The 25,213-nt window shown below is 44.8% G+C and overlaps 1 protein-coding gene across 7 annotated transcripts in view; it reads right to left on the bottom strand.

Moving 5' to 3' along the window:
* Nucleotides 1–3,081: 3,081 nt before the first annotated feature.
* DENND1B (DENN domain containing 1B) overlaps nt 3,082–25,213 on the bottom strand; it is a 267,912-nt gene continuing 245,780 nt past the window's right edge. For all 7 annotated transcript variants that reach the window (XM_061161076.1, XM_061161073.1, XM_061161077.1 and 4 more), the window contains 3 exons: nt 11,958–12,034; nt 10,784–11,000; nt 3,082–9,130 (listed from right to left, as the gene is read on the bottom strand). In XM_061161076.1, the coding sequence (XP_061017059.1) occupies nt 8,630–9,130; nt 10,784–11,000; nt 11,958–12,034 (795 nt within the window). In that variant the 3' untranslated portion in view covers nt 3,082–8,629. The remainder of the gene's footprint in view (nt 9,131–10,783; nt 11,001–11,957; nt 12,035–25,213) is intronic.

Raw genomic sequence — 25,213 nt, forward strand, 5'->3', positions numbered from 1 at the left:
TGTCATGATCTTAGTTTTTTGAATGTTGAGTGTCAAGCCAGTTTTTTCACTCTCCTCCTTCACACTCATCAAGAGGCTCTTTAGTTCCTCTTCCTTTTCTTTCATTAGGGTGGTTTCATCTGCATATCTGAACTTGTTGATATTTTTCCTGGCAATCTTGATAGCAGTATTTTAATTTTCAACAGATTTACCTACAGCTTATATGAGTGTAAGCAAAGCAACTTGAAAATCCTTTCATAACCTTGAAATCAAAATGCCCAGGAACCTTTCATTCACCTTACAGATGATGGTTAAAAAAATCAATATTAAGCCTCCACAACAACCTCCAAGAACAGTGTTGCTTTGTTTTCATACAGTATGTTCTTTTGCTGTATGTGTATGGTCACCACATTGTTAAATATAATTATTATTGATGAGAAATAATTTTAATTTGCTGTAGTTTTTTTAAAGACAAGTTTCAAGCATCTAGCAATTATCCTTTTCTTAGAAATTCAAGTAGTTTTCTAACAGTTTGCCATTAAGCTTATCCCTTATGTAGGAAGCCTGTAATATAAAACAGAGCACTTCTTCCTAACATTTGTTTCACAAATCGAGATTTTTGCCTAATGGGTTATATCCAATTCAGACATTTATCAAATCTCTGAAAACTCAGCTCAATTAAAATTTTTAAGTTTATATTTTGAAGGAAACTAGATAAAATACTGAGTGAATATCATCAGTGTATTTTGATATTCCAATCTGAGTCCTCAAATTAGAAACTGCCACTACAAAAAGTAATTTGTAAGTTTGAAAAACACTGCTCTGATTTAAATGGTGTTTAAATGGTGTTACTACAAAACACCATGAATATGAAACAGTCATCATTTTAAAAGTAGGTTTGATTTTAAAGTTAGAAAACTGAAGAGTAAGAAGTTTGTCTTGAATGTTGGTTCTTGAACATGAGCAAAAATGTTGAAGTACTAGATAATCATGTGGCGATTCTGACAAGGACATTTAGAGACATATTTTCTCTCTCTCAGTGTCCTCAAAATGTTCTCAAAACCCCTACATGTCAATAACAGGGGCAATAAAAAATTCATGGTGTGCCTTTCCTTGTCCTCAGCATCGCTCAGTCAGCAGGTGTTCCCTTAGTTACCACGCATAGTCAAGGTGGTGCTCACCCATCACTCTCGGAGGTGTAAACAAACCCAAGAGGAAGGAAGGGGAGAAGAGGCGGGAAAGATGCCACAGATGCCACAGATGTGTGTGCACACAACAAAGATTCGTGGAAATTGAATTAATTGAGCTGGGGAGGCAGAGGGGGCAATTAATTAATACCATCTTCCAAAAAGATACCGGGTACTCAAAAACTTCCCCAATGCATTTTGTCACGAAGGCTTGTCTCAATACTCGCAGGAGAGAACCTGTGTTAGGCACACCCCTTAATTTCCATCCTGTGTTCCTGCCCTGCAGCATGAAGCTGGATCCCTGTCAGCCTCCCATCCCAGCCAGGCTGCCTGTTGCTATGCGATACGGAGGGTACCACTTTCCTCCTCGGTTCCTCAGTTCCTTCCTGTCTACAAAGGACTGATCTCAGCATCTACTCCAGAAACCCTAGGAGCACCATCCAGGTTTGTTTTTTTCATCCTTTTGTAAACTGCATTGCTGGTTCTACTGAAGAGGCAGGTTCGAGAGCCACGGGATTCTATAGAATGTAAGATGTTTCTAGTTCTGATTTATGATTTTATGCTCTGAACACCCATCCATTCAAATAAAATCAGATACTTAGGCATATTTTCTGTCTCTCAAATTGCAGCTGTCCTTTGGTATCACAGGGGCCGAGGGCAAGAGTTGGTCTTAGGTTCACACCCTCTCCTGCCAAATCCAAGGATTTTCAAGTCCCTCACGTAAAATGATGTGGTAGTCCTGTATAAGCTATGCACATCCCCGTGTGCTTTAAATAGTCTCTGGATTTCCTGTAATACCTAATTCAGTGTAAGTGCCATGTAAATAGTTGCCAGTAGGGGAAACATTTAATTTTTGCTTTTTGAAACTTTCTTGAATTAGTATTTTCAGTCTGGGTTGTTTGGACCTGTGGTTATGGATGCTTGGATACAGAGGGCTGACTGTATGTGGCAGCTGCAATGTACACAAAGGTTTCTTGACATTACAAATTCATTCTAAGGACAGACACTTCTATTTTAAATAGAGGAATATTCAGGGAAATCAGGTGACAGGACCAAACCAATGGCAGAAATTGGGGAAGGTCTTAATTCACCTGGAAACTTCCATAGTACACTATTTAATTTTTACCCTATTAATACTGCATTTTCCATAAATGTGTAAAGTTTTGTGTGTTCTATAATTCACTGTCACTTTTAGGCAAGGAGATTCTCACTCACAGCAAAATAATACTCCAAAAAGAACACTCTCATTTTCACATAAGGAAAAGCCAGCCGGGTTTCTGTATCTGCATCTGTAAAATTAAAATTGCATCATTTTTCTCAAGACACTGAGAGAGGTACTGAGATCAGCCTCTGTGATGGTAGCGGGCGCAATGTTAAAAATTAACAATCCATCAAAGTTAGCTTTATCTTAGGATTTCAAGGATACTCTCTCTCTTCTCAAGGGCAGACCTTTGCTTCTGTGCAAAAGTTCAGCACATCATTCCCAGAAATTCTGCACCCAAGGGAAACTTCATGCTTAATTCAAGTTTGACTTTTGCTCTAGGTGGGCCCTTGAGAGCCCCTGGAAATCAGCGCACCTTCCCAGGCTGGGGAGAGCTGTTGATGCATTCTACCTCCTGTCTGTCTGTCCGCGGCTCTGACATGAAGGTCAGTAAGTCCTGGTCTGGCTTGGCTTCTAGCCCTGCTCTGCTGACCTTACTGACACAGACGTACCTCTTCTGTCATTTCTGAGCCCGGACATGAGACACTGGCCGCCTCCCTCCCCAGCAGACCCGCCAGCAGGGCTGAGGCCTGGGTTTGCGCTGCAGCAGTCCTAAGGCTCTGAGACGAAGAGGCAGGGGTCCCTGTGACAGTTCACTGGGAACTCTGATGGGAGAGCTGGCCAGTTGTTACAGAAGAGTCAGCAACGGGCGGGTTTGATTATGACCAACTTTATTTTCAACCTGCATTGTTGGGCACTTCATGGTAATGTGTTGTTCATCCAATATTGACTTTTGCATATATTTTTAAATCCCCCAAACAATACTTTTACACAGTGTCCTCCCGACAGTAGTCAAGGTCAGAGATGATTTATCCTGTAGCCTCAAGGATGCGAGGACGACGGCACACACCTCGGTGATGGCAGGTGTGTGCAGGTACGTCATGTCCAGCACAAGGCCCAAGCGAGTCAGTCCTTCCGGACAGTTATTCGTTTAAAGCAAGAGAAATAAGCTTTGGAAAAGTTCCATTTTTAACCTCATATGTACTTTTTGTGTAAAAAGCTTTATGCATTTTAAACTGTAGATGTCATGCAGTTCACACTTGTTTGCTCTAAGTACTAAATTGAAACAGATTCAAGAAATCTCATTTTTGGTATATGATTATTTGGTGGTTCTCAGAGTAACCGCATGGAAACTAGACCATCTGAAGGATGGTGACTCGATACACACGATGCATCCAGGATGCACAGAGTCAAATTTTGTCCTGGAAGTTATGTAATATACCAAAGGGCAGAGGTGTCAACGTACCTCAACAGGGCTCTCTTCTGAGATATGGAGTAACACAGAGACGAAGAGGCTCAGAGGTGTATCATATCAAAGAGGTAATCATTTGTGACTTAGCATCCTTTATGATAAAAGACTGCTATAGTTTAAATTACTTCATTTAAGTCTGGTTTGAAAAAATATAGCTTTCTGGATAGAAAGCGTCTGGTTAAGTTTGCTGTTCAGTACCTTGTTCTGTTTTGTTTTTTTTTTTTTTTTTGGTATGTTTGCATGTCGCATCCAGAGCTACAGATTTTCCACAGTGCTTTTCTGCCTCATTCAAGTATAATAAAAAGTAGAAATCTATAGAAGCTCTAAGGTTAAACAAACTGTACATTATACAAAAATTAACTTAATTTACAGACAGTCAAAAAGTATCGGCAATGCCCTTTATAAATCTTACCAGAGATGCATCACAAAGGATATTACAGTCAACATAATGGTTCGGTCATCACCATACAAATGCCATCTCAATTTACGTGATACAGAACTGAGCATTTGTGAAACGTACAAATGAAGAATCAGCATTTTGCACTATATACATTTCTTTCAAAGTAACAGTACTGTCAATACTAATCTAAGGTTCAGGATTCTCTTATTGCATATTCATTGTTGCTGAGGCAGTTAGTTATGATGCAATAATGCAATATTCATAATTATTTTAAATAAACAAAAACATTTCTCCTGCCAACAGTAAAAAGTTTTTTTCCCCCAAAATCACATGGAACATTGCTACATACAATTTTACACAAATACTGAAAAACATGACCTTAAGGCATCTGCTTAAAAAGCAGATGTGCGTATTTATAGGAACTAAATTATGCAAGAAAAAAAATATTGCACAAAATCCTATATTATTTTCAAGATAAAATATGCTTTCTAAATACACATAATTCCCTATCTTGACCAAATCGAAACATTGACTGATTTGCTCAAAAGAACTCTGCCTCTTAAACAAGATTTAAGAAACAGACACGAACAAATTCCTGGGCTAGACAGAGGAAATGCTGACAGTTTGTAAGAAACTATCTCCTATATGAAGAAGTGCTTTCGGGGAATTAGGTTTGGGGTTCATTTTACATCCTTTCATTTATGTTCTGATCTACAGCTATCCACCCAGAATCAGGATCCTGTATGTGAAACAAAATGGAATTCACATTAGAAAATTTTTTCATGAAAATAACCTTTTCCTGAAAATCCAGATAGTCTAGAAAAAGAAGAAGGAAGATCTACTAATTACGAGAACAGTCACAGTTTTTTTTCCTCTTCACCTTATTTCAGAAGCGATGAATTCATTAGCATTCCTGGGTCTTGTTTGTTAGGATACAAGTACAGACTGCACAGCAGACTGTCGCAGACAGCTTTCAAGTGTGTGGGGTGCGGGGGAAGTGTTTGCAGAGAATGCTGTTATCAGGGTAAAGACAGCAAAAACTCCCTGCCGTCAACAGGTGTCCACATGCTCAGTTCATCCTGAGCGGAGTGGAGAGACAGGTCCCGGGTGGTCCTGAGGGGCCGCGTTCAGCACCGAGCCTTGCTGCCTGGGTCCAGGGGAGCAGAGGGTGCCGGCCAGCCAGCTGGACGAGAACACATGGCTTCTCAGAGCCTCCGAATCTGTCCTTTAGGGGCAGGTCTCCGAGACAGCAGCGTTCTTGCACGCCGTATGACAGGGGAGAAAGATGGTACAGTGGCTCTGTCCTTAGAGCAGGTTTTAGTTTGAGCAGCTTTAAAAGGCTTTTTTTTTTTTTTGGTGATAGAATCTTGGCTGAATAATTCCTAAGCAAAATATATTATCATCATTGTTGTTATTAACAGACTTGCAATTCCTTTTCCTTTTCATTAGCTCCTGCACAGCAGGGACTAGGCCAATTCTTCTATTTCCCTACGTCCACAGTTACTGTACCTTGCCTATGAATAGTACCAAGAGTTGATTAAATCAGAGAAACAGTCATGCTATATTTTGGTGCCTTTCTAAAATAGGCTAAAGTAGGTAGCCATTAAAATATACCACTTAACGACACTTAATGAACCAAGAGTTCCTCAATGCACATGGGACTCTGCTATCCTCTGAAATGCCATGGATGCAATACCTCTGGGGTGAAAGATAAGAGTGGGTTTGGGGAGCATGGTGACTGCCTAGAGGCTGTGTAAAGACAGGCCCCAGAACCAACGGTCGGACTCGTTTATACAGTCCCGTGTAGGACAGGTATTGCTCCGTCCGGGGAGAAAAATTCAAACAGCAGGGGAGTTTACACATAATAGAAAATACTGTCTAGTTATAATAGAAAATATGAACATAGTAAGGACAGAGAGAACTTTTCTTTCAGAACTCACCTTAATGTCCCTTCATTCTCCCTACAGCCACCGTAATACAGGGAAGTCTAGTCTCAGAGCAGACTCTGAATACTCAAAATGTTAATGGTTTAAAATATAAATACTTGCTGAGTTTTTGTTTTTAATGTGGACTATCAGAGCTGATTTTGTATGTTAAAATAAGGCACAAGTGCAGCTTAAAAATACCTCAACACGAATGTGGTTTGTCAGGGGGTGACTGTCCTCACCATACAGCATGGCCAGACATCTGGGGAGGTGACTAAGAGAAGAACTCACATTTCTGAGGCTCTGAGGCTTACTGAGCGAATGGACTAAAACCCAGATTCTGTCAAGGCTACACTCACAATGATCCCATGCTCCAGATGGAGAATTATAAAGGAAAAAAAATGCCTCATTCCAATATTTGTAGTCAAGGGCTACTTTACATTCTTTTCAAAAATTATGAAGAATATCTGCCTAGCAGATTGACAACCAGAGTGACAGTTTTTCCTCCTCATTTAAAATAGCTCTTCTGATAAATGGACTTCTTTTTTATATACTTAAATATAAAATGGAATTTTGAAATGAGTATATAAAGGCAAAATTTAACAAGAACCTTGAATCTTACTTTGGTTTTAAAAAAAGGATTACAGAAAAAAAAAAAAAAAAAAAGGATTACAGACTTTCACCCTTAGTACTTACAGAGTTCATCCTTATAAGGAAAACAAGATCTGCCTTCCTTCATAAACATGAATAACTGTCCTCCCAAAATATATCCATTTAGATTTTGGAATCTACCTTAAAAAAGAAAACCTTGGTTATTTTCTTCAAATTAGTTAAAGACTGATCTGAATACATATTTTAAGCAGTGCTTTTAACAAAACCTCTTCAGGATCTTAACTGAAAATTATTTCAGTAAATATTTTAGAGCACAGTTTTGATGGGAGTTCTTGACTGCCTTGTCAAACCTTTCCTAAAATAAATTAAGAAAATAGTCAAGATTGGGGATGCATGGAGTACATGTACTGAACAAGCGAACAATCGAGGAAGCACAGCATCACTGTTGTTCACTCCTGATTTCCTGTCAGTCTAGCCAATCATGACGCAATCACTGCGCGACTCCTTCTCAGAACTTCCGAGTGTGACAGTGAATTTGAGGAGGAGAGCCCAAGTCCCATGCAGAAGAACTGCAAGCAGTGTGTGTGGATACCGCGCGTCAGACCGGAAGCACCGGCCCCGGCCTCGGCCTCAGGGAGCCGTGCTGGCGTCTCCTCCCCGCCGGCAGGAGGCCCGGAGGGAAGGCGCGGCTTTCCCGGGAGGAGGCCGCCCCGGGGGCAGGCGGGGGCGAGGAGACGGCGCTTTTGTGCTGGGAGCCCCTCCCCGGGACCCACCGCCCCACCGCGACCACGAGGAGAACGCTGGACGGGCCCAGCAGCGGCGCATCCGACAGCGGACCTGACCTGTGCTCCTCGCGACCGCCCAGGCCGTCAGAGACCGGCAGGGTCTGGAGACGGGCACATCCCAAGAGGAGCCCGAGGAGGTATGACAGCCATGGGCAAGGCGGGCCCGGGGCGGGATCCCGGGACGGAAACAGGGTCTTAGGGGAGAACCAAGGGCCTGCGTGAGGCATGGCTCATGAACTGTGCAGGCGCACCGCAGGGGTACAGGGCCTGAACACCGCGGCCGTGCCGCGTGGACACACGCTGCCCTTGCTCCGCACGGGGCCTGCAGACCTACGACTTGCAAAATATAAAGTCAGCGATTTTAGCGGTAAGTCTGCGATGTCGTGAAGCATTCTGATTAGGGGATTATTAGTTAGGGGAAAAACAGACAGGAACATTTTTCTACTAGGACACCTTGTTTCATCTGGCTTTCTGGGGTGACTCCTAGTTAGCAAGGCAAAAAGAGGCTGTGAAGAAATTTAAAGTGTCGTTTGTAAATAGCAGTCATTACTTTCACATTGTAATTCAGCACTTCATGTATTTCGCTGAGTGACAGCTATGTGTGTGTGTACCTTTATACTTTTTGGAAAAAATGGCTGCAATGTCGACAAGAGAGCTTTTTAAGTCTGAAAATATGAATTCTGTCCTTGATGATCGAAAAAGGCATTATTGCTCTGCAGAACACATAACTTATCTTTCAGAATTTACATGGAATCCCATAAATTAGGTAAGTATGCTTAATATAGGCTTAGGATTAAGGCAATTAGTGGGTCAACAGTTTCAGGTTAGGTCTGATAGGTTTTGATATCTTGGCCAGGTCATGCTCAACCAGGTTAGTACAGTAGCTACTACTGGTTATGTGCAAGGGTTAGAAGCATACTTAATTTAAATAGGTGGCGTTAAGCACCAAACACTGGGAAATCGGATGCTCAATATATACTTTCAACATACATACAAACTCATACCTGACTGAAAAGCACAGTAGGAGAATTAGCTTTACGTTTAAAAATCAATGGGTCATCGACATACCACGAGACAAACGCGCGGACGGGGAAGTGTCCCAAATGAAAACTTCATACAGCAGAAGAGCCGCCTTTCCGACCAGCCCTTGCTTGCGACGCGGGGCGGTGGGCTCCTGGACGTCTCCGTGGAAGGCTGGGTGCCCGCGACGGGAGCTTCGTTCGCTGACTTAAGCCTGGTTCCCGCTTGCCCGCCCTCCTGAGATGTGCAGGTCTTGTTGGAAAGAGGACGTGATGTGACACAAGGACACCACCTCCTGAAGCAGCCCAGACCCCGCTGCGGTCTCTGGGGCTCCTTGCCCTTCCTTCTCCCAGGGAACGCACGTGGACAGGCGCCGCCCCAGGCCGGCCTCCGCCCCGTCGCCCGCAGTCGGGCTTAGCTTTTCGTTCCTCTCTGTAGGGGGCGCTCCGGCGCCTGGAGGGGGGCCCGGCTGCCCCTGCGCCGGGGCCCGGCTCTCCGCGCCAACGCCAAGGGGTCGCTCGGCTGCCTCCTCCTCCAGGATGAACAGAGGGTCAGTGCCCGCGCCGGAGGACAGCCGCTTCCTGGGCGACGGAGGCAGCTGCCGGCCGAGCAGGGCGCTGTCGTCCTGGCCCCGGTGCCACCCGGCCTGGTCCCCGGAGCCGCTGCACAGCAGGGCCAGGTCGCTCTCGCTGGGCGCGTTGGATTTGTTCTAAGAGGAGAAACGACACGTTTAGAAGAAATGGAAGAAAACTGTGACGTTACTTCAGCAACATTCTTTTCCCATTGAAATCATTCTCATGCAAGGCTGGGAACTCGAAGTCCCTCCCCGAGGAGACGCAGCCGCGACGGTGGGTTCAGAACACAGCCCACAGCCCAGGGCTCCGAAGACAGGCACGGCCTGAGACGGGCACGTGCAACTGTCGCCTGCAGAGTTCAACCCGGATGGTGAGTGTCGGCGAGGATGTGGAGAAGAGGGTGGGAGTGTAAATGTTGCAGCCACTTTGGACATCGGCGTGGACGGGCCTCAAGAAATTACAAACCGAACTATGACGTGCTGCAGCCAGACGCAGTACCCCCACTTCCGGGTGTGTGTTCACTGCAGCACTGTTCACTAGAGAAGTGAACACTGGTGAACAGCTTCACATACAGGGAAGCTGCGGGAACAGCTAAATGTCACTGATGGGTGAATGGATAAAGAGAATGCGCTGTGAATATCACTTAGAAGGAAATCCTGCCATTTGGGATAACATGGGTGCTGCTAATGGCACAGACAGTAAAGAATCCGGCAATGCAGGAGACCCGGGTTTGAGCCCTGGGTGGGGAAGATCCCCTGGAGAAGGGAATGGCCACCCACTCCAGTATTCCTGCCTGGAGAATCCCACGGACAGAGGAGCCTGGCACGCTATAGCCGATGGGATCACGAAGAGTTGGACATGATCCAGTGACTAACATCAGTAAAACCAAGGTAAAGAAAACACCAAGGATGGGCCTGGAGGGCATTGCACTAAGTGAAATGTCAGGACACAAACACTGCATGATCTCACTTCTCTGTGCAATCTAGTCAAGCTCACGTGTGTAGAGAGCAGAATGGGGTGGGGGTCACTGCGGGGGAAGGGGAGGTGCAAGGAAGACCAGCGAAGCGCAGGGACATAGTATGCAGCATGTGGACGGAACTGCTTTGTGAAGAAGGCAGGTCTCAAGTACTCTGGTTTGAAAGAAGAGTAAGCTTTGTGAAGTAAGGGATGGCTAATTAGCTTAACTGTGGCCAGCACTTCAAAGTATATGGGCAAACATCAAATTGTACATCTCAGATGTATACAACTTCTGTCATACTACAAAAAAGCTGAGAAAAAGGATTTGCAAAGAAATCCTACTAAATAACTCAAAGAACAAGCAAACTATTATATAATCAATGCCAAGTTCTGGAATTACTACAGTCAGAACAGGGTAGAAATTACTCCACCTCTCTCTCTTGTGTTTTTAAAGAATCCAGTTCAATCTGCTTAAAGTCTTATTCATTTCTGAAGCAATACAGTGAAACATTACTTAAATTCATACCCTTACTAAAATGTTGTGAAGAGCCAAAAAATACAGGAAAAACATGGGAACATTTCATGTTTAAAAGTTCCCCAAAAAAGACAACTATAAAATTAGGTTGTAGGGAAGTAATACTGCTTGACAAAATAATTTCAGTTAATGATGAGAAACACCAGCATTTGATTGGAATTTTGTTATAAAAATCATGTCTTAATGATTAACTCTTAACGATATTTTTGGAGTTTTGACACTTACCTTCACTTCGGCCAGCACAGCGAGTGTGAGAAAGTGTTCATTTAATGTTACAGGCTGGAAGCTGACTCACCGTGGGCTTGTAATCTATCTCGTCCATCGACCTGAAGAAGTCCAGGCTCCTGGCCGCTGCCAGCTTCCCCTGGTCCGAGCTGTGTGTGCTCAGCGTGTCCAGGATCTCGCCCAGCAGGTCCATCTCCCCCGGCGAAGGAGCCTTTGCTCTTGTTTCAAGTGAGTCGTCACTTTCATAGAAGTAAGCAGAAGCTTCTTCTCCATCTTCAGAGGACAACCTGGAGAAAAACAGGACATGCGCTGGTGGTTACGTGACCCGAACGCTATACACAAAGCCACCTCTCACCGATGACTGTCAACCGACGAGGGAGTTTTAAAACCAACGTGATATTTCTGTGGAAGGACAGTAAAGTGAAGAACTGGTTCATGGCCAAACTCTTTATAGTGATGTACATACCACTTCAAACACGGGAAATCTTGAGTGTGAGCGCTGAGAACAAACAGAAGTTTATGGCTCCTTACCCATCTGGAAGCACAAGCAGGGCTTTTCACAGTCTGATTCTGGGGGATGTGGGAGCGACAGCCTTAGAAATATCAGACTGAACATCTGGGACTTTCTACATTCTGAGTTCACTTTCAGTACTTTTGTATGGTTTTTATTTCCTTGTTTTGGAGAATGCATATTCCTTTACCCTTTATTTATTCCTATATATATATCCTTTATTTATATCTTAAATAAAGATATATGTAATGGGGAAAAAAGTTGATTCTGTCAAACAGCTTAAAATTGTTTTAAAGTTAAACACATAGTACTATTATTTCCCTTATTATTTGTTAATTTTTACCACTTTCATGAAATTTTCCTTTTCTGATACCTCCCATGGACTGAGGTCCCGCCGCCTCTCCCCCAGATTTGGTTTGTTTCAATTTAACTCCTCCCACTGTCCTGATGTTCACCTGCCCCTCTTCTGTCCAGGGGGAGGAGGGGGCTTCTGTTTCCCCTTGACCACTATCCTCGGTATTTCTGCAGACATCATTGCTTCCCAGTTATTTCAGGCCTATCTTGCTTTCCCATCTCAAGATTTGTCCCCCATGAGCCTCCCACTAGCCCTGGTTCCTCCTGCTGAAGATGAGACTGCAGGGAGCGGAACCTTTTCTCCAGGCGTGCACGTGCTTTGAAATATCCCTTGCCACCTAGGGCTTCGGCCAAACAGAGCACGCAACCCGCGACTTACTTGCTGGCTCTCTCGGCGTCCTCCTCGTCGTCAGCATCTAGGGCTCCGTCCAGGCTCTTCAAAGGCCTGAGCCGTGGCTGGAGAGAGGGATCAACACACTGGCATGAGGAGTGAGGATACTTTAAATACTAAATACTTTCAGAAACTTTAAACAGCAGTTTGATACTCAATATGTTAAGGAAGGGCTTCCCTGGTGGCTCAGACGGTAAAGTGTCGCCTGCAATGTGGGAGACCTCGGTTGGATCCCCGGGCTTGGAAGATCCCCTGGAGAAGGAAGTGGCAACCCATGTCAGTATTCTTGCCTGGGGAAGCCCGTGGATGGAAGGAGCCTGGAGGGCTACAGTCCACGGGGTCGCAAAGAGTCGGACACGACTGAGCAACTTCACTTTCTCACTTTCTCTTTCACACAATGAGGAATACTTCTTAAAGACACACGCATTCAGGGCTTTTGGATATTACCTAGTAACCTGGAGGATACCAGGCAATATTGGTCTGAATGCTTTCTTGCACCTCAAACCAATCAACAAAGTCCCTAGGCTGAGTATATCAACACTTCTGTCCAGTCTGTCTGTCAGTCCCTGGTTTAGGAACCCTTGATTTACAGTCCCACCACCAAGCACTCAGCCTCCACTTTCTGTAATTATCAATACTTGCAGCCGTGTTTCTTTTATCCCCCACAACACTCTCCCTTACACCCAGTATTTTACAGCAATGCTGCTCAATCCCGAGTGTGTGTCTGAGTCTCTTGGAGATGGGAAAGATGTAGGTTCTGAGTTTCTGCATCTCTAACTCTTCAGTGAGGTTGGTGCTGTTGGGTCTGGTGGTCACACTCTGAAGAGCAAGGTTTTGAATCAAGTCCAGGAAAGCCCATCATTTCATCTGTAAATACTTAACTATGTATCTTAAAAGATATTTTTAGCATTACCAAAGTATCATGATCACACATAGTTACTAATAATTATTTAATATCTCACATTCCCTTCTTACTCCAAGTATATTTTAGAGAGTTTGTTTGGGCCAGAATCTCAACAAGGTAAGCACTGTATTTGGCTGATAGTCTCTCATCTCAGAGGATGACACCTTCTCCCTCCCCTCCCCCATGTCTTCTGGGACCTGTACTGTGTTGTTTTACCCTCATTTCCTATAAGCTTGCAATTACATCTGGAAGCTTGGCTAGCTTCCACGTCTGAGTTTTCCTCTGTTTCTGGCAGGAACTCCCGTAAGCGTTGGTGTGGACTTCTCAGCACGCTGCAGTGGGAGGCACACTCTCACTTGGGGCGGTACCAGGACTGGTGACTGGCTTCAGGTGTAGGTGGCCTGGTGCATCCACTGCAAACCTTACCAGTCTGATACTCGATAGGTTTAGCATCCAGTAATTACACTTTTCAAAAGCAGTGCCTCTATATTTGCTTGTTGGGATTCTATAGAGAACTTTGTCGTATTAACTATTTGTCTATTCTGAAATACAATGTGCCCTGGAAACAACAGGGTAATTCCTTCTTTCCTTATATGTAACAATTTTTAGAGTGCTGAGCTAATGTCATAACAGCATGTAAAGGTGAGCCATGAGGGGGTCTTTAAAGATTATCATCATTTGTACACATTGGACATGGCTCCAACCATCACAGTTATTACTCTTGATGCTCAAATCTGTCCCATTTTTACACTATACCATAGCCATGTTTTTTAAAATAGTCATCTTTTACAGATTGATCTTAAAATACATACAGGTTAAATTATGTGCTACGGGGTATTTACTTTACTTCAAATTAATCCAGAGCAGGGAGAGTGCATAAAGTTGGCACAGAAATAAGACTGTCTGTGAACTGATCATTGTTGAAGCTGTATGAAGGGTACCTGGGAATTCTTAGAAGCTTCTCTTTACTTTTGTATGTTTGAATCAGAGAAGGACTACAGAAAAAACCAAAGTCAACAAAATGGCAATAAGTACATGCCTATCAATAATCAGTTTAAACATAAACAGCCTAAATGCTCCAATCAAAAGACACAGTGTCATACTGAGTAAAGTCAGTCAGATAGCAGAAGACAAATATCATGATGTCACTTGTAGGTGGAATCTACAAAAACGGTACCAATACACTTATTTACAAAACAGAAATAGTCACATATGTATAAAACAAACATGTTTATGGGGGGTGGGGAAGAGAGGGAAGGGATAAATTGGGAGATTGGGAATGAAACATACACACGACTATACATAAGACAGGTAACTAATAAAGATCTGTTGTGTAGCACAGGGAACCCTATTCAATACTCTGTAATGGCCTATATGGGAAAAGAATCTAAAAAAGAATGGACGCATGTATATGATTCACTTTGCTGTACAGCAGAAAATAACAACATTGTAAATCAACTACACACCAATAATAATTTTTAAAATAAGTAAATAGCATCTGACAATAAAAAAATATATTTATGTACCCAACACTGGAGCACCTAATTACATAGAGCAAATATTAATAGACGTAAAGAGATAAACTGACAGTAATACAATAATAGTAGGGCACTTACGTCAATGGACAGATCATACAGACAGAAAAGAAGGAAACACACTGGCCGTAACAAATTAGACCATGTGGACACGCAGAGAACATTCCACCCCAAGACAGAATACACATTCAGGTGCTCATGAACATCGAACATTCTCTGGGATAGATCACATGCTGAGCCACAAAAAATCTCAAATTTAAAAGGACCGAAATCATATCAAGCATTCTTTCTGAACACACTAGTACAAAACTAGAAACCAATTACCAGCAGAAAACTGGAAGAAGCAAAACTCATGAAGACAAAGCAACATGCTACTAAACAACCAATGGGTCAATGAAGAAATCAGAGAAAATATCAATAAAGCACCCTGAAATAAATGAAAATAAAAAACATTGTTCTAAAATTGATGGGATGCAGGAAAAGCAGTTCTAAAAGGAAAGTTTATAGCAACACAGACCTACCTCATGAAAAAAAAAATTCATATAAACAGTCTAACTTTATATCTAAAACACCTAGAAAAAAGAAAAAGCCCTAAGTTAGTAGAAGGAAGAAACCAATACAGATCAGAGTACAAATAAAATAGAGATCCTAAAAACAGAAAAGATCAATGAAATTAAGAACTAGTTCTTTGAGAAGCAAACAAAATTGATAACCTTGAGCCAAATCCATCAAAGAAAAAAGAGGGCCCAAATCAATAAAATAAGAAATGAAAGAGAAGTTACAACCAATATGAAGGCTCATGGGACTACTACAACATCTCATATACCAACAAACTGGACAACCTGGAAGAAAAAGATACATTCCTAGATACATGCCATCTTCCGAGACTAAACCGGGGAAGAAAGAGAAAATCTAAACAGACTAATTACTAACAGTGAAACTAAATCTGTAATTAAAAAAAAAAAAAAAAAAAAAACTCCCAACAAAAGTCCTGGGCCAGAAGTCTTCACAGGTGAATTCTACCAAACATTTAGAGAAGAGTTAACAATACTCCTTCTCAGAGTATTCCAAAAACTTGCAGAGCAGGGAATGCTTCTAAACTTAAAGGCCAGCATTACCCTGATAACAAAACAAGACAAAGATACTACAACATCGAAATCGAATTCTATTTTTTCAAGATAGAAAATTACAGGCTAATTTTCCCGATGAACATAGATGCAGAAATCCTCAACAAAATACTAGCAAACCAAATCCAAGAATACATTAAAAGGATCATATAATGGTTAAGGGATTTCTTCTAGAGATGCAAGAGTGGTTTAATACCCACAAATCAATCCATGGGCTACTGAGTGAGAGAAAGGAAAGAATGAATGGAGAAACATGTCTTGCAACCCCTGCTGGGAATGTGTAGTAAGTTTCTCCAGAATTTTGGTAATTAGCAATGTTATTTGGGACTTGCAGTTATCACTTGTGGCTCAGGTGGTAAAGACTGCCTGCAGTGGGTTCGATCCCTGGGTCGGGAGGATCCCCTGGAGAAGGGAATCGCTAACCAATCGAGTATCTTGCCTGGAAAATTCCATGACAGAGGAACCCAGTGAGCTATACAGTCCATGGGGTCACAAAGAGTTGGACACTTCACAAGTTTAAGGTATGTGAGTTAAACAGAAATCTGGGAAATGGCCTAGAAACACAACTATCACTTAAAAGATTATTTCTCTGGGAAAAATATATTTTACCCATTCCCTCTAGAACTCACAATATATATATCATAATCCTCTGATTCTAAAGACAAGCCGTTGTTATTATTACACTGACCTCTGTGTACACTTACCTTTATGACAGCTATGGGTGTTGCATTTAATTTTTGACTAAAAAGAAAACAAAAATCTGAAACTATGAGGGAGCTGGGACTTTGTACTGCTATTTAACAAATCATCATTGACTGTGCAAGAAGATATTAAACACGTAACTTAATATGTATGTTTATAACATACTTTGCAAAGCACTCTCTTTCACACACTGGGCTAGGTTCTAAGAATATAGAGTTGAATAAGGTTGAGTCTCTTGTCTTTAGCAGCTCTAACGAACCCCACAGTAAGTCTGGAGGAACACCAGGGAGGCCCCATCACTGCTCAAGGTCACACACCTTATCAAGAACAAGAACCAGAAAGAGGAACCTGGTCTGCTGCCAGCCCCCTGTTCATCTTCCACAGCTTGCTTTCACATTCTCCAATCTGCCTGCACATACCGTAGGTTCTCACTTACTGTTTTGCTAACTACAACTTTTTCTTTTCTAATGAAGCTCCTGCTTTCCCACAGTCCAAGTCATTTAAATCATAAGCATTTCGCAAGTACCTCCGAATTTAATTTTACATTTTCTAGCCAGGCCAGGGTTCTATCAATTTCTACATACACAGGGGTGTTAAACAGTGTAACTTATCACCATGAGTTACATAAGTTTTCACAAGGAATGAGAATTAGAATGAGAAACAAAACTGGTTAATATAATGCTTTGCTTTCTATGAGCGTTCAGTTTTGGCTAACCGAAATAAGCTTCTAATTAGTAGCTATCACATAGGTATATTCAGTAATTTGTTAGGAACTGCTATCTCCATACATAGTATGAAGAAGTTAACAGTGTCCAAACCCACAGTGAAGGTGTCAACTGCTTGACTACTTCATATCACATAACTGTTAATGAGTTATGGACACAATTTTTGGACACAAAAAATGAGAGAAATAATTAATACTCTGATCAACATTAAGACAGAGGGAAGTGAGAGCATAGGTAACAAAAGCACCATCAGCTCCTGAGCTCACGTGAACCCCGAGTTTCTCTCCATTACCGTTTCTGGTGGGTCTGGACTTGGGTACAGTGCTTTCAGAACTGTCTCCGGCACACCAGGGCCATACGGCACAGGCAGAGCCCTGGTCCCGGTTTTATGGACGGAAGTCTCTGATGGGTAACTGGCAGGAGGTCCGCTGAGACTGCAGGCAGTGCAGCACGTGCCCTTCAGGTGTGGAATCACACAGCCGACTCCGGACACCTTCAGCGGGACTCATAAAGCACAGGTGCGGCATTCCTGAAAACCTGCGCACCGAGCTAGACAGCAACCGGGTGACGACCAGGCAGCAAATACAATCTCAACACAGAGAGACGGAAAATATACACATTTCAGTAGGACAGGCTACAGTTTTTGAAAACCTGTGCATATTATTTTTCTGACTATAATGATTAGTAGATGCTAGTGGAATGGATTTTGTACACTGTAAGTACTCAGAGAAAACTATTCTCTTTCAGGTCTGGATAGGAATTTCACAGGAACGGGTGTACAGTGGGAGAGTTCCCAAGGGCCAATGAACATTTCATCCTAAGTTATTACCTAGAACTCCCTGAAATACGTGCCAAGACAGTCATTTTAAAAAAAATGTTGCTCAGTCGTGTCCAACTCTGTGACCTCACGGACTGTAGCCCACCAGGCTCCTCTGTCTGTAGGATTTCCCAGGCAAGGGTACTGGGGCGGGTTGCCATTCTCTCCTCTAGGGGATCTTCTGACCCAGGGATTGACCCCGGCTCTCCTACACTGCAGGGAGATTCTTTACTGCCTGAGTCACCTGAGACAGTGGTAGTAAGGCTTATAATTGGGAAGTAGGAGCTTTTTTTTTTTTTTTAAAAAAAAAAAGGGTGAAACAGATTGAGAAAGCTGTAAGCAGTCAACATAGAGAAAAAGTGATAAAAAAAATTAAGTTGATTTCTGTTTTTAAGAAATCTGTATAAATATCATTTTCAAACCTGTGCCCAAGGACATGACGTGGTACCTGGAAAACCAGCCCGTGCCCCAGGCGGCCCTCCCCACCCCCACCCCCGGCCACCTTTGCACCTGCTCTGTGCCGTTACAGAAGCTGCTCTCCTTTCTGTTCCACAGATTTTACGAAAAAGGGGAGCGGCTCTTTTCCTTTTTGATCAGGGTACTACTAATAATTGCCAGGTTCCTTTAACTTATTGACAAAAGGAGGAGGCTGTAACCCTGTGTTCTGTACAGCTCACCCCTGGGGAGCATTACTAGCCTGAAATGACAGTTTCCGTGTGTCCATAAAGTGAGCAGTGGCCCCTGGTTCCCTCTGCTCTGACCCACAAGACATCACCAAGGCCCCACCTTCCAGCGCCTGGTACCCGCCGGTGTCATTCCACCACAGGGCCTTTGCACGGACTGCTGCCCCTGCCTTCAAGCCCCCCTTAACGCTGATCCCCTCCTCCCAACCCCACTACCTCTGTCACCACACATGTCTCGGGTGTGTAAACCTGTAACTTACCACCCGCATCTGAACCTCCTTCCTCTTGCCTTGCAGAGCGACCGTCTCTGAACTGCTGACAGAGACATCTTTTTAAAGCTACCATATGACCCAGCAATTCCATCACTGGGCTTATACCCTGAGAAAACCGTGATTCAGACAGACACATGTGCCCTGGGTTCACTGCAGCACTATTTACAGTAACAAGGACATGGAAGCAACCTAGATTTCCATTGGCAGACAAATGGATCCTGAAGTTGTGGTACATATATATATGATGGAATAGTACTCAGCCATAAAAAAGGGACTAATGTGAGTCAGTCAAACTGAGGTGGGTGAGCCTAGAACCTGTTGTCCAGAGTGAAGGAAGTCAGAAAAACAATCATACATTTAACACATTTTTATGGGATCTATAAACAGAAAAATGGTACAGATGAACCCATTTGCAGGGAAGAAATAGAGATGCAGATGTAGAGAATGGATTTGGGGACACGGGGCTTAAGGAGAGCGTGGGATGAATGGAGAAAGTAGCACCAACATACACACACGACCACGTAAAACAGAGCTGGTGGGAACCCGCTGTGTAACGGACGGCCCAGCCTGCGCCCCGTGACGACCTAGGGGTGGGGCGCCGCGCAGGGAGGGCTGATTCACCGTGCTGTACCACAGAGCAACCAACACAGCGCCGCAAGGCACCCGTCCTCCAGGTGAAAGAAGAAATGAAGGCAGATAGAACGATGCTCTGCTCCTCGAAGAAACCCTTCAGTGGCTCCTCACTGCTTTCAGGGAAAACCTCCTCCTCCTCACACTTCCAACCATCTCCCCTCCCGGGCGTGCATGTGTCCGACAGCCTGGTCCCCGAGGGCAGGCACTTTGCTCGTTTCTCTCTCAGCCCCTCAGGACCACGCTGCGTGGGGTCCACACTAGTGTCAGGAAATCTGCAGAAGACGTAGAAAGGAGCTGAAGATGACGGCGGGTCCTGTCGGCACAATCTGGATGGTGCCGGGGAGACCTTGTGTACGTGTGTTCACAGGGCTCTGTGATGTTCACTGCCATTAACGACCCGCCCGGGATACAACTGCATCACCTGTGCAGCCAAGGCCTTGTCTGAAGCCACCGCTGTGGACCAGGGGCTGTAGACGCATGGAGCCGATGCCTACGGATGCCCCTGCCCCTGGAGAACCGCATGGTCCCCGCCTCACAGCCTCAAGGGTGCCTTGCCCAGTGGACCAGAGAACCTTGAGGAATTCACCCCCATCTGTCGCTGTTTCAGGTGAAACAGATATTTCCCGGGGAGAAAGCTTTCTTGGGCTTAGTTTCCTAACCTTCAGGGAGCAAATAAACAGAGACTTTCATCGGCCCCATCTGAGACTTCTCATGAAAACTTACGGAAAGAAGTTAGATTCTGTGGCCTCAGCTGGTCTACACCAAAGGGCTCTAGGTTCACAAAGCTCTGGCGTAAATAATCAGGTCAAATCTAATGAAAACAGCCTTCTTTTTGTGATTGAGAATAATCTCTGAGGTCATGATGATCACAAGAGGGGAGACTGTCAGGAAAACTGTAAAAGATCCTGAAGTGGGCCCGATTGCTGCTGTCCTTTCCCGGGAACGTTAGGAGTGCCGCCAGGCGTTCCACGGCAGGCTTGCCAGATGCTCCAGAGGTCTGCAGCGTCCACAGACACCGTTTATAACCCCACGGCCACCAGAGGCCCCTGGCGGAGACCTGATGGCGGCGGGAATGCCTCCTGTCCACAGAGATGCCCGCCCCGGGAAGCTGCACTTACTACGGTGCGGACAAGGGCGGTTAACAAGGGTTAGCACATGTTTCAGGACTGACTGCCTATGTGTCTGTTCTATGAACTACCCTACCAGTGTTTTGCATCTTATTGGTTTTCTCATTAGCTAATGAACCAAATAAAACAAGGGAGTTATAATTTGACCCTTTAATAAAAAACTGTTCTTTGAATCAGGCAGTTGGTATCTCCTGGGTAAGTGACTACCTCCACAGTAGGGAGGTAGTTTCGGCTGAGTACTTCAATTCATTTAAAACTGATAAGAAAACAGTTCCATTCAGTCGCACAGTCGTGTCCAACTTCTCGTGATAAAAACACGTAATGTAAAAACGATGGCACTATGCTAAGGGGCTGACCTGGGCATCTTCGGCATCTACGAGTGTTATACTCATTAATCCAGCAAAGCTCAGAGAAACACCCCGTGAGAGGACAGCAAGCCCTGGGCTACATACCAGTGCAAGGACGACTGAGAACAGGGCTCCCTGCCCTCGTGGAGACTGTGATCTAGTCAAGGAAACACGACTTAAGCTGAATAAAGTGAGCCTACCAAGATGGCCAAGGAGCATGTACTCAATTATGGCTGTCGTGAGGAATCTGACCTCATCAGGGAGACCAAGGGATGGCTTCGCATGAAAAACGTCTGAGCTGAGCTCTGAAAGGTCAGTAGGAATTAAGTAGGTAATAAGAAGAGGAAGTAAAACGTGCACAGGTTCTGTGGTGGGACGACCAGGGCAGACACAACAGACTCAAAGATGCTTATGGTGTCCCTGGGGTCAGAACCTGGGTCAGAGCACAGGGTTACTGAAGGCCTGCTGGTCTTCCAGTTACCCTGCTGACCACTAGATGGCAGGTGCATACTAAGAAGGTGCGAGGCTGGACGCAGGTAAGTTCCAGGCAGGTCACAGGAAGTGGGGGGGATCAGAGGCCCAGCAGGGAAGAGTGGGCGGGGAGAAGGGGGGGCGACGATGGAGGCAGGGAGAGACCCCGCCTTTCAGACCCGGATGACGGAGGGCAGCAGAAAGCCGCTCATTGTTTCCGGGGACCTCCTGAAAGCCGCTCTGTGCTCCATGGAGGGAAGCAGCAACCACACCTCATTGAAAACATTCTCAGCATCTTTTCACGCCACGAACGTCCACCAAGCCCCCACTGCACGTGCGCTGCCGTCTTCTGCGCTGCAAGGCACACAGGAGGAGACAATGTTCCCGCCTCTCGAGATTTTTTTAAAAGGGTGAAAATGCTGAATACTGAATGTAATAAAGCAGCTACAAATATCAACGCACTCTAACATGGATATAACTGCTCTCGGCATTCTGATCACAGATGAAAACTTATATAAGTGCCATTAGTACTGATCATGACTCACGTCCAACTGTAACATTCCTAATAAGTAGGTACTGTCAGCAGACGAACAGTACTAACAACACAGGATTGTGACTACGTCCTTTAAGTAATGGTAAACTGTGATCAACAAGGCGGCCTCAAAGTCTCTGAGCTGTACAGACCCGGTGCGGCTGGAACTCCAGCCGTGGTCACTCACCAGTGCCCTGGAGGCCGCGCAAACCAGCAAATAACTGCCGGCATCTGCAGCTGTCATGAGACCAGTTCTACATGAGAAAGGGTACATTTTTGGATGCAAAAACATATCATAAGAGAACAAAATTAGCAGAATTTCATATCTCTCTGATGCAAAGAATTACAAATAAAATGGGGAACTGGATGTCCCACCTCTTCAATCACACTCCTACTGTAGGTTCTAAACACACATAATTACAAAATAAAAATTTTCTCATATGGAAATGTAAAATATAAAGTACATATCCTATATATGTGAAAACATATTATTTTAGAAATAATGACCACTTGTATTGCAAGGGATGCTTACTAAAAATGTGAAGCTAATGCAAAACAAACAAAAAAAACGGTTACCAGTGTGGAATGAAATTTACTAGAGAAGACAGCCTATTAGAGAAGCTCAGCCTCTGGTGAGACATCGAGTGAGGCAGAGAGAAGGGGCTGGGAAGACCAGCAGGAAGAGCAGATGCAGGAGAAGACAGGTACGGGGCCAGCTTACAGCGCCAGCAAAGCTCACGTCTGATGAGGCACTGGGAAAGGAGTCTGGCTTAGCTGCAGCAAGCAAGACGATGGTTCCCCCAAAGCACATCAGAGCATTCATAGAAGAGCGAGGATCCGACCCTATCTATGCAAGAGGAGGCTGTTGCCCTGCAGTGATCATTTCCGTCACTAGATGGCAGACAGGTCTAATACTAATGCAAAACCCTGGGTCAGCTGAAACCTGCAGGGGGCCTGAGGGGCTGGGGATAAATAAGGGATGTAGGCAGATGAATGGGAAAATACAAGTTTTCAGAGTTCATAAAATTGAGATGCTTGTAATATATGAGTTTTCTGAAAGTAGGTACTCATTGTAGTACCGTCCCCATTTTAGAGTTGAAGTGACTGAGGTCCAGAGTGTGACTTTTCCCAAGTTGGCAGCACCCCCTGGGCTTATGCAGTCTGCACCCTAAGACAAAAAAAAATACCTGCGTGAAATACAGGAATAAACTATAAAGAGAGCAACTATACAGAATTGCAATGGTGATACCTTAAAGACACATGGCAGTCTGCAATTGGAAAAGAGGCTTAAAACATGTATGTTGTAATTTTTACAGGTGGTGAAAGAAGCACAGAATTAAGTGACTTACTCATGACTTAATTGTGTTAGATGTGTTTTTGATCATGCTTTAAATACCTACTTTACCACACACTTCGGTAAGCCTTTTCCCTACTTTGCATATCAGGGAACCAAAACCTTAGTGAAGTAATGTATCTTGAGTAAGATCAGACAATTAGTGACAGAGCTAAGACAGTGTTCTGGCTCCCTGAATGGGACTGTTCACTATAATTACGCTAGATAAGTCTGTCCTCAGAGACTCAGAAAGAATAAATGTCTGAGAATTAACCTGAGAAAGACTTTCTTAAAATGGCAAGTCTTAACCTCAATTTAAAAACAGGTAGTAGTTACAGGAGGATCCATAATGCTACTGTCCAGGTAGGTGATATAGCAGGGTGAAGAGGTAAAGAGATTAACACACTTTTCCAAAGACATTTCTGTCAAGGCAAGAAAGTAAACTGGAAGGTTTTAGCAAGATACGCGTTTGGTGACATCTCTTGAGTTGAGGTGATGAAGGGCTTTTATTATCGGGAGGCGCTCCTGCCGATGCAGGAGGTGCAGGAGACGCTGGCTCAATCACCGGGTCAGGAGGAGCCCCTGGAGGAGGGCACGGCCGCGCACTCCAGTGGGTTCTGGCCTGCAGAGTCCCATGGACAGAGGAGCCTGGCAGGCCACAGTCCCTGGGGTTACACACAGTTGGACACAACTGAGGTGACCAAGCACAGTGTGTAAGGACACACAGTGGAACAGAAGCGCCAGAATTCTACTGCTGAGCGGGTGAGTGTCACGTGAGACTAGCTCAGGAGGGAAGACCCTGGGCCACATACATCCGAGGCTCTCGCCAGCCTCCCGGTCCGTGGCCACCTCGCCCTCTCTGCCAGCTTTATCCACTTTGTTCTCTGTCACTCAGCTGTCACCTGATACACTCTCTCATGAAAGCAGTGTCTTGTGAGTATGCTCCTTCCTTACCAAGTCTCGGAGACCAAGAATCGTATCTTCCAATTCATTTTGCTTCTAATTCCACTTCCATTTTGAATGCAAAAAGCAGTGAAAAGGAATGCCAGTTCCTACCTTAACAATAAGAAAAGGCTGGGTGATATGTGAGGGAAAAAAAAAAATAAATTCTTTCTTAAACCTATCAGAATGCTGAGTTGTAAGGCAACCAATAAAATGAATTCCATCAAGTTACAAGCCCCTCCAAGGAGAGATAAGAGACAGGATCCATTTCATCCTTGGCAAAGCGCGCGCACCCAGACAGAACAAGGGCAGCCGGCCTATAAACAGGGTAGAAGAAACGCGCTAAAATGTAGTAAAGACCACGAGTGGACTGACACGTCGGTCTGGAAGAGCCGGGAGTCTCAATGACAAGGGGCGTTTGTGCTCACCAGCTCTTCCCCACAGATAACACCCTGTACTTTCATTTGCCTTATCAAGGAACCTGACCGCCCGATGCTGAAGAGAATGACTGGGCAGGAGTGGGAAAGCGCTCCCTTGGGGGTGCGGGCCTGCAGCAGCCAAGCAGGAAGCCCCACTGAGGATGGCTGGCTTACACACAGCAGCAGCCTCAGCCCCGAGGCCAGCGGGAGGCACAGAAGCACAGACACGCCCGGGAGGAGCAGGGGCCCTGTGAGGAACAGGGTCTCCACGGAGGCCAAGCAGAAGTCCACTGCCACCAGAGAGGGGCAGGCGGCCGGCCAGCTGCCCAGGACCAGTCAGAGAGAGGGAGGCGTGTCCGCCACGGGGAGGAAGGCAGGGGTGCTCAGAAGGCCCCACACCCGGGACGCAGGGGCTGTGGCCGTGAAGACCAAAGCCGGACCAGGGCACGGCCAGCCCCGGGGTTAGGGCCACGCGTCTCCGGTCAGCAGTACACGCCAACTGCCGAGGGAGGCGTGCAGACGTCGAGAGAGGCTTGTTCTGTGGCTCAGGAGAGGGGCTGCTGACAGCTGAGGGCCAAGGTGGGACACAGAAAGCCCTCCAGCACCTCCACAGGAAGTGCTCCCCAGGAAGTACTCCCCAGGAAATACTCCACAGGAAGTGCTCCCCAGGAAGTA

Source organism: Dama dama, chromosome 14 (assembly GCF_033118175.1).
Source record: "Dama dama isolate Ldn47 chromosome 14, ASM3311817v1, whole genome shotgun sequence".
Lineage (NCBI taxonomy): Eukaryota > Metazoa > Chordata > Mammalia > Artiodactyla > Cervidae > Dama > Dama dama.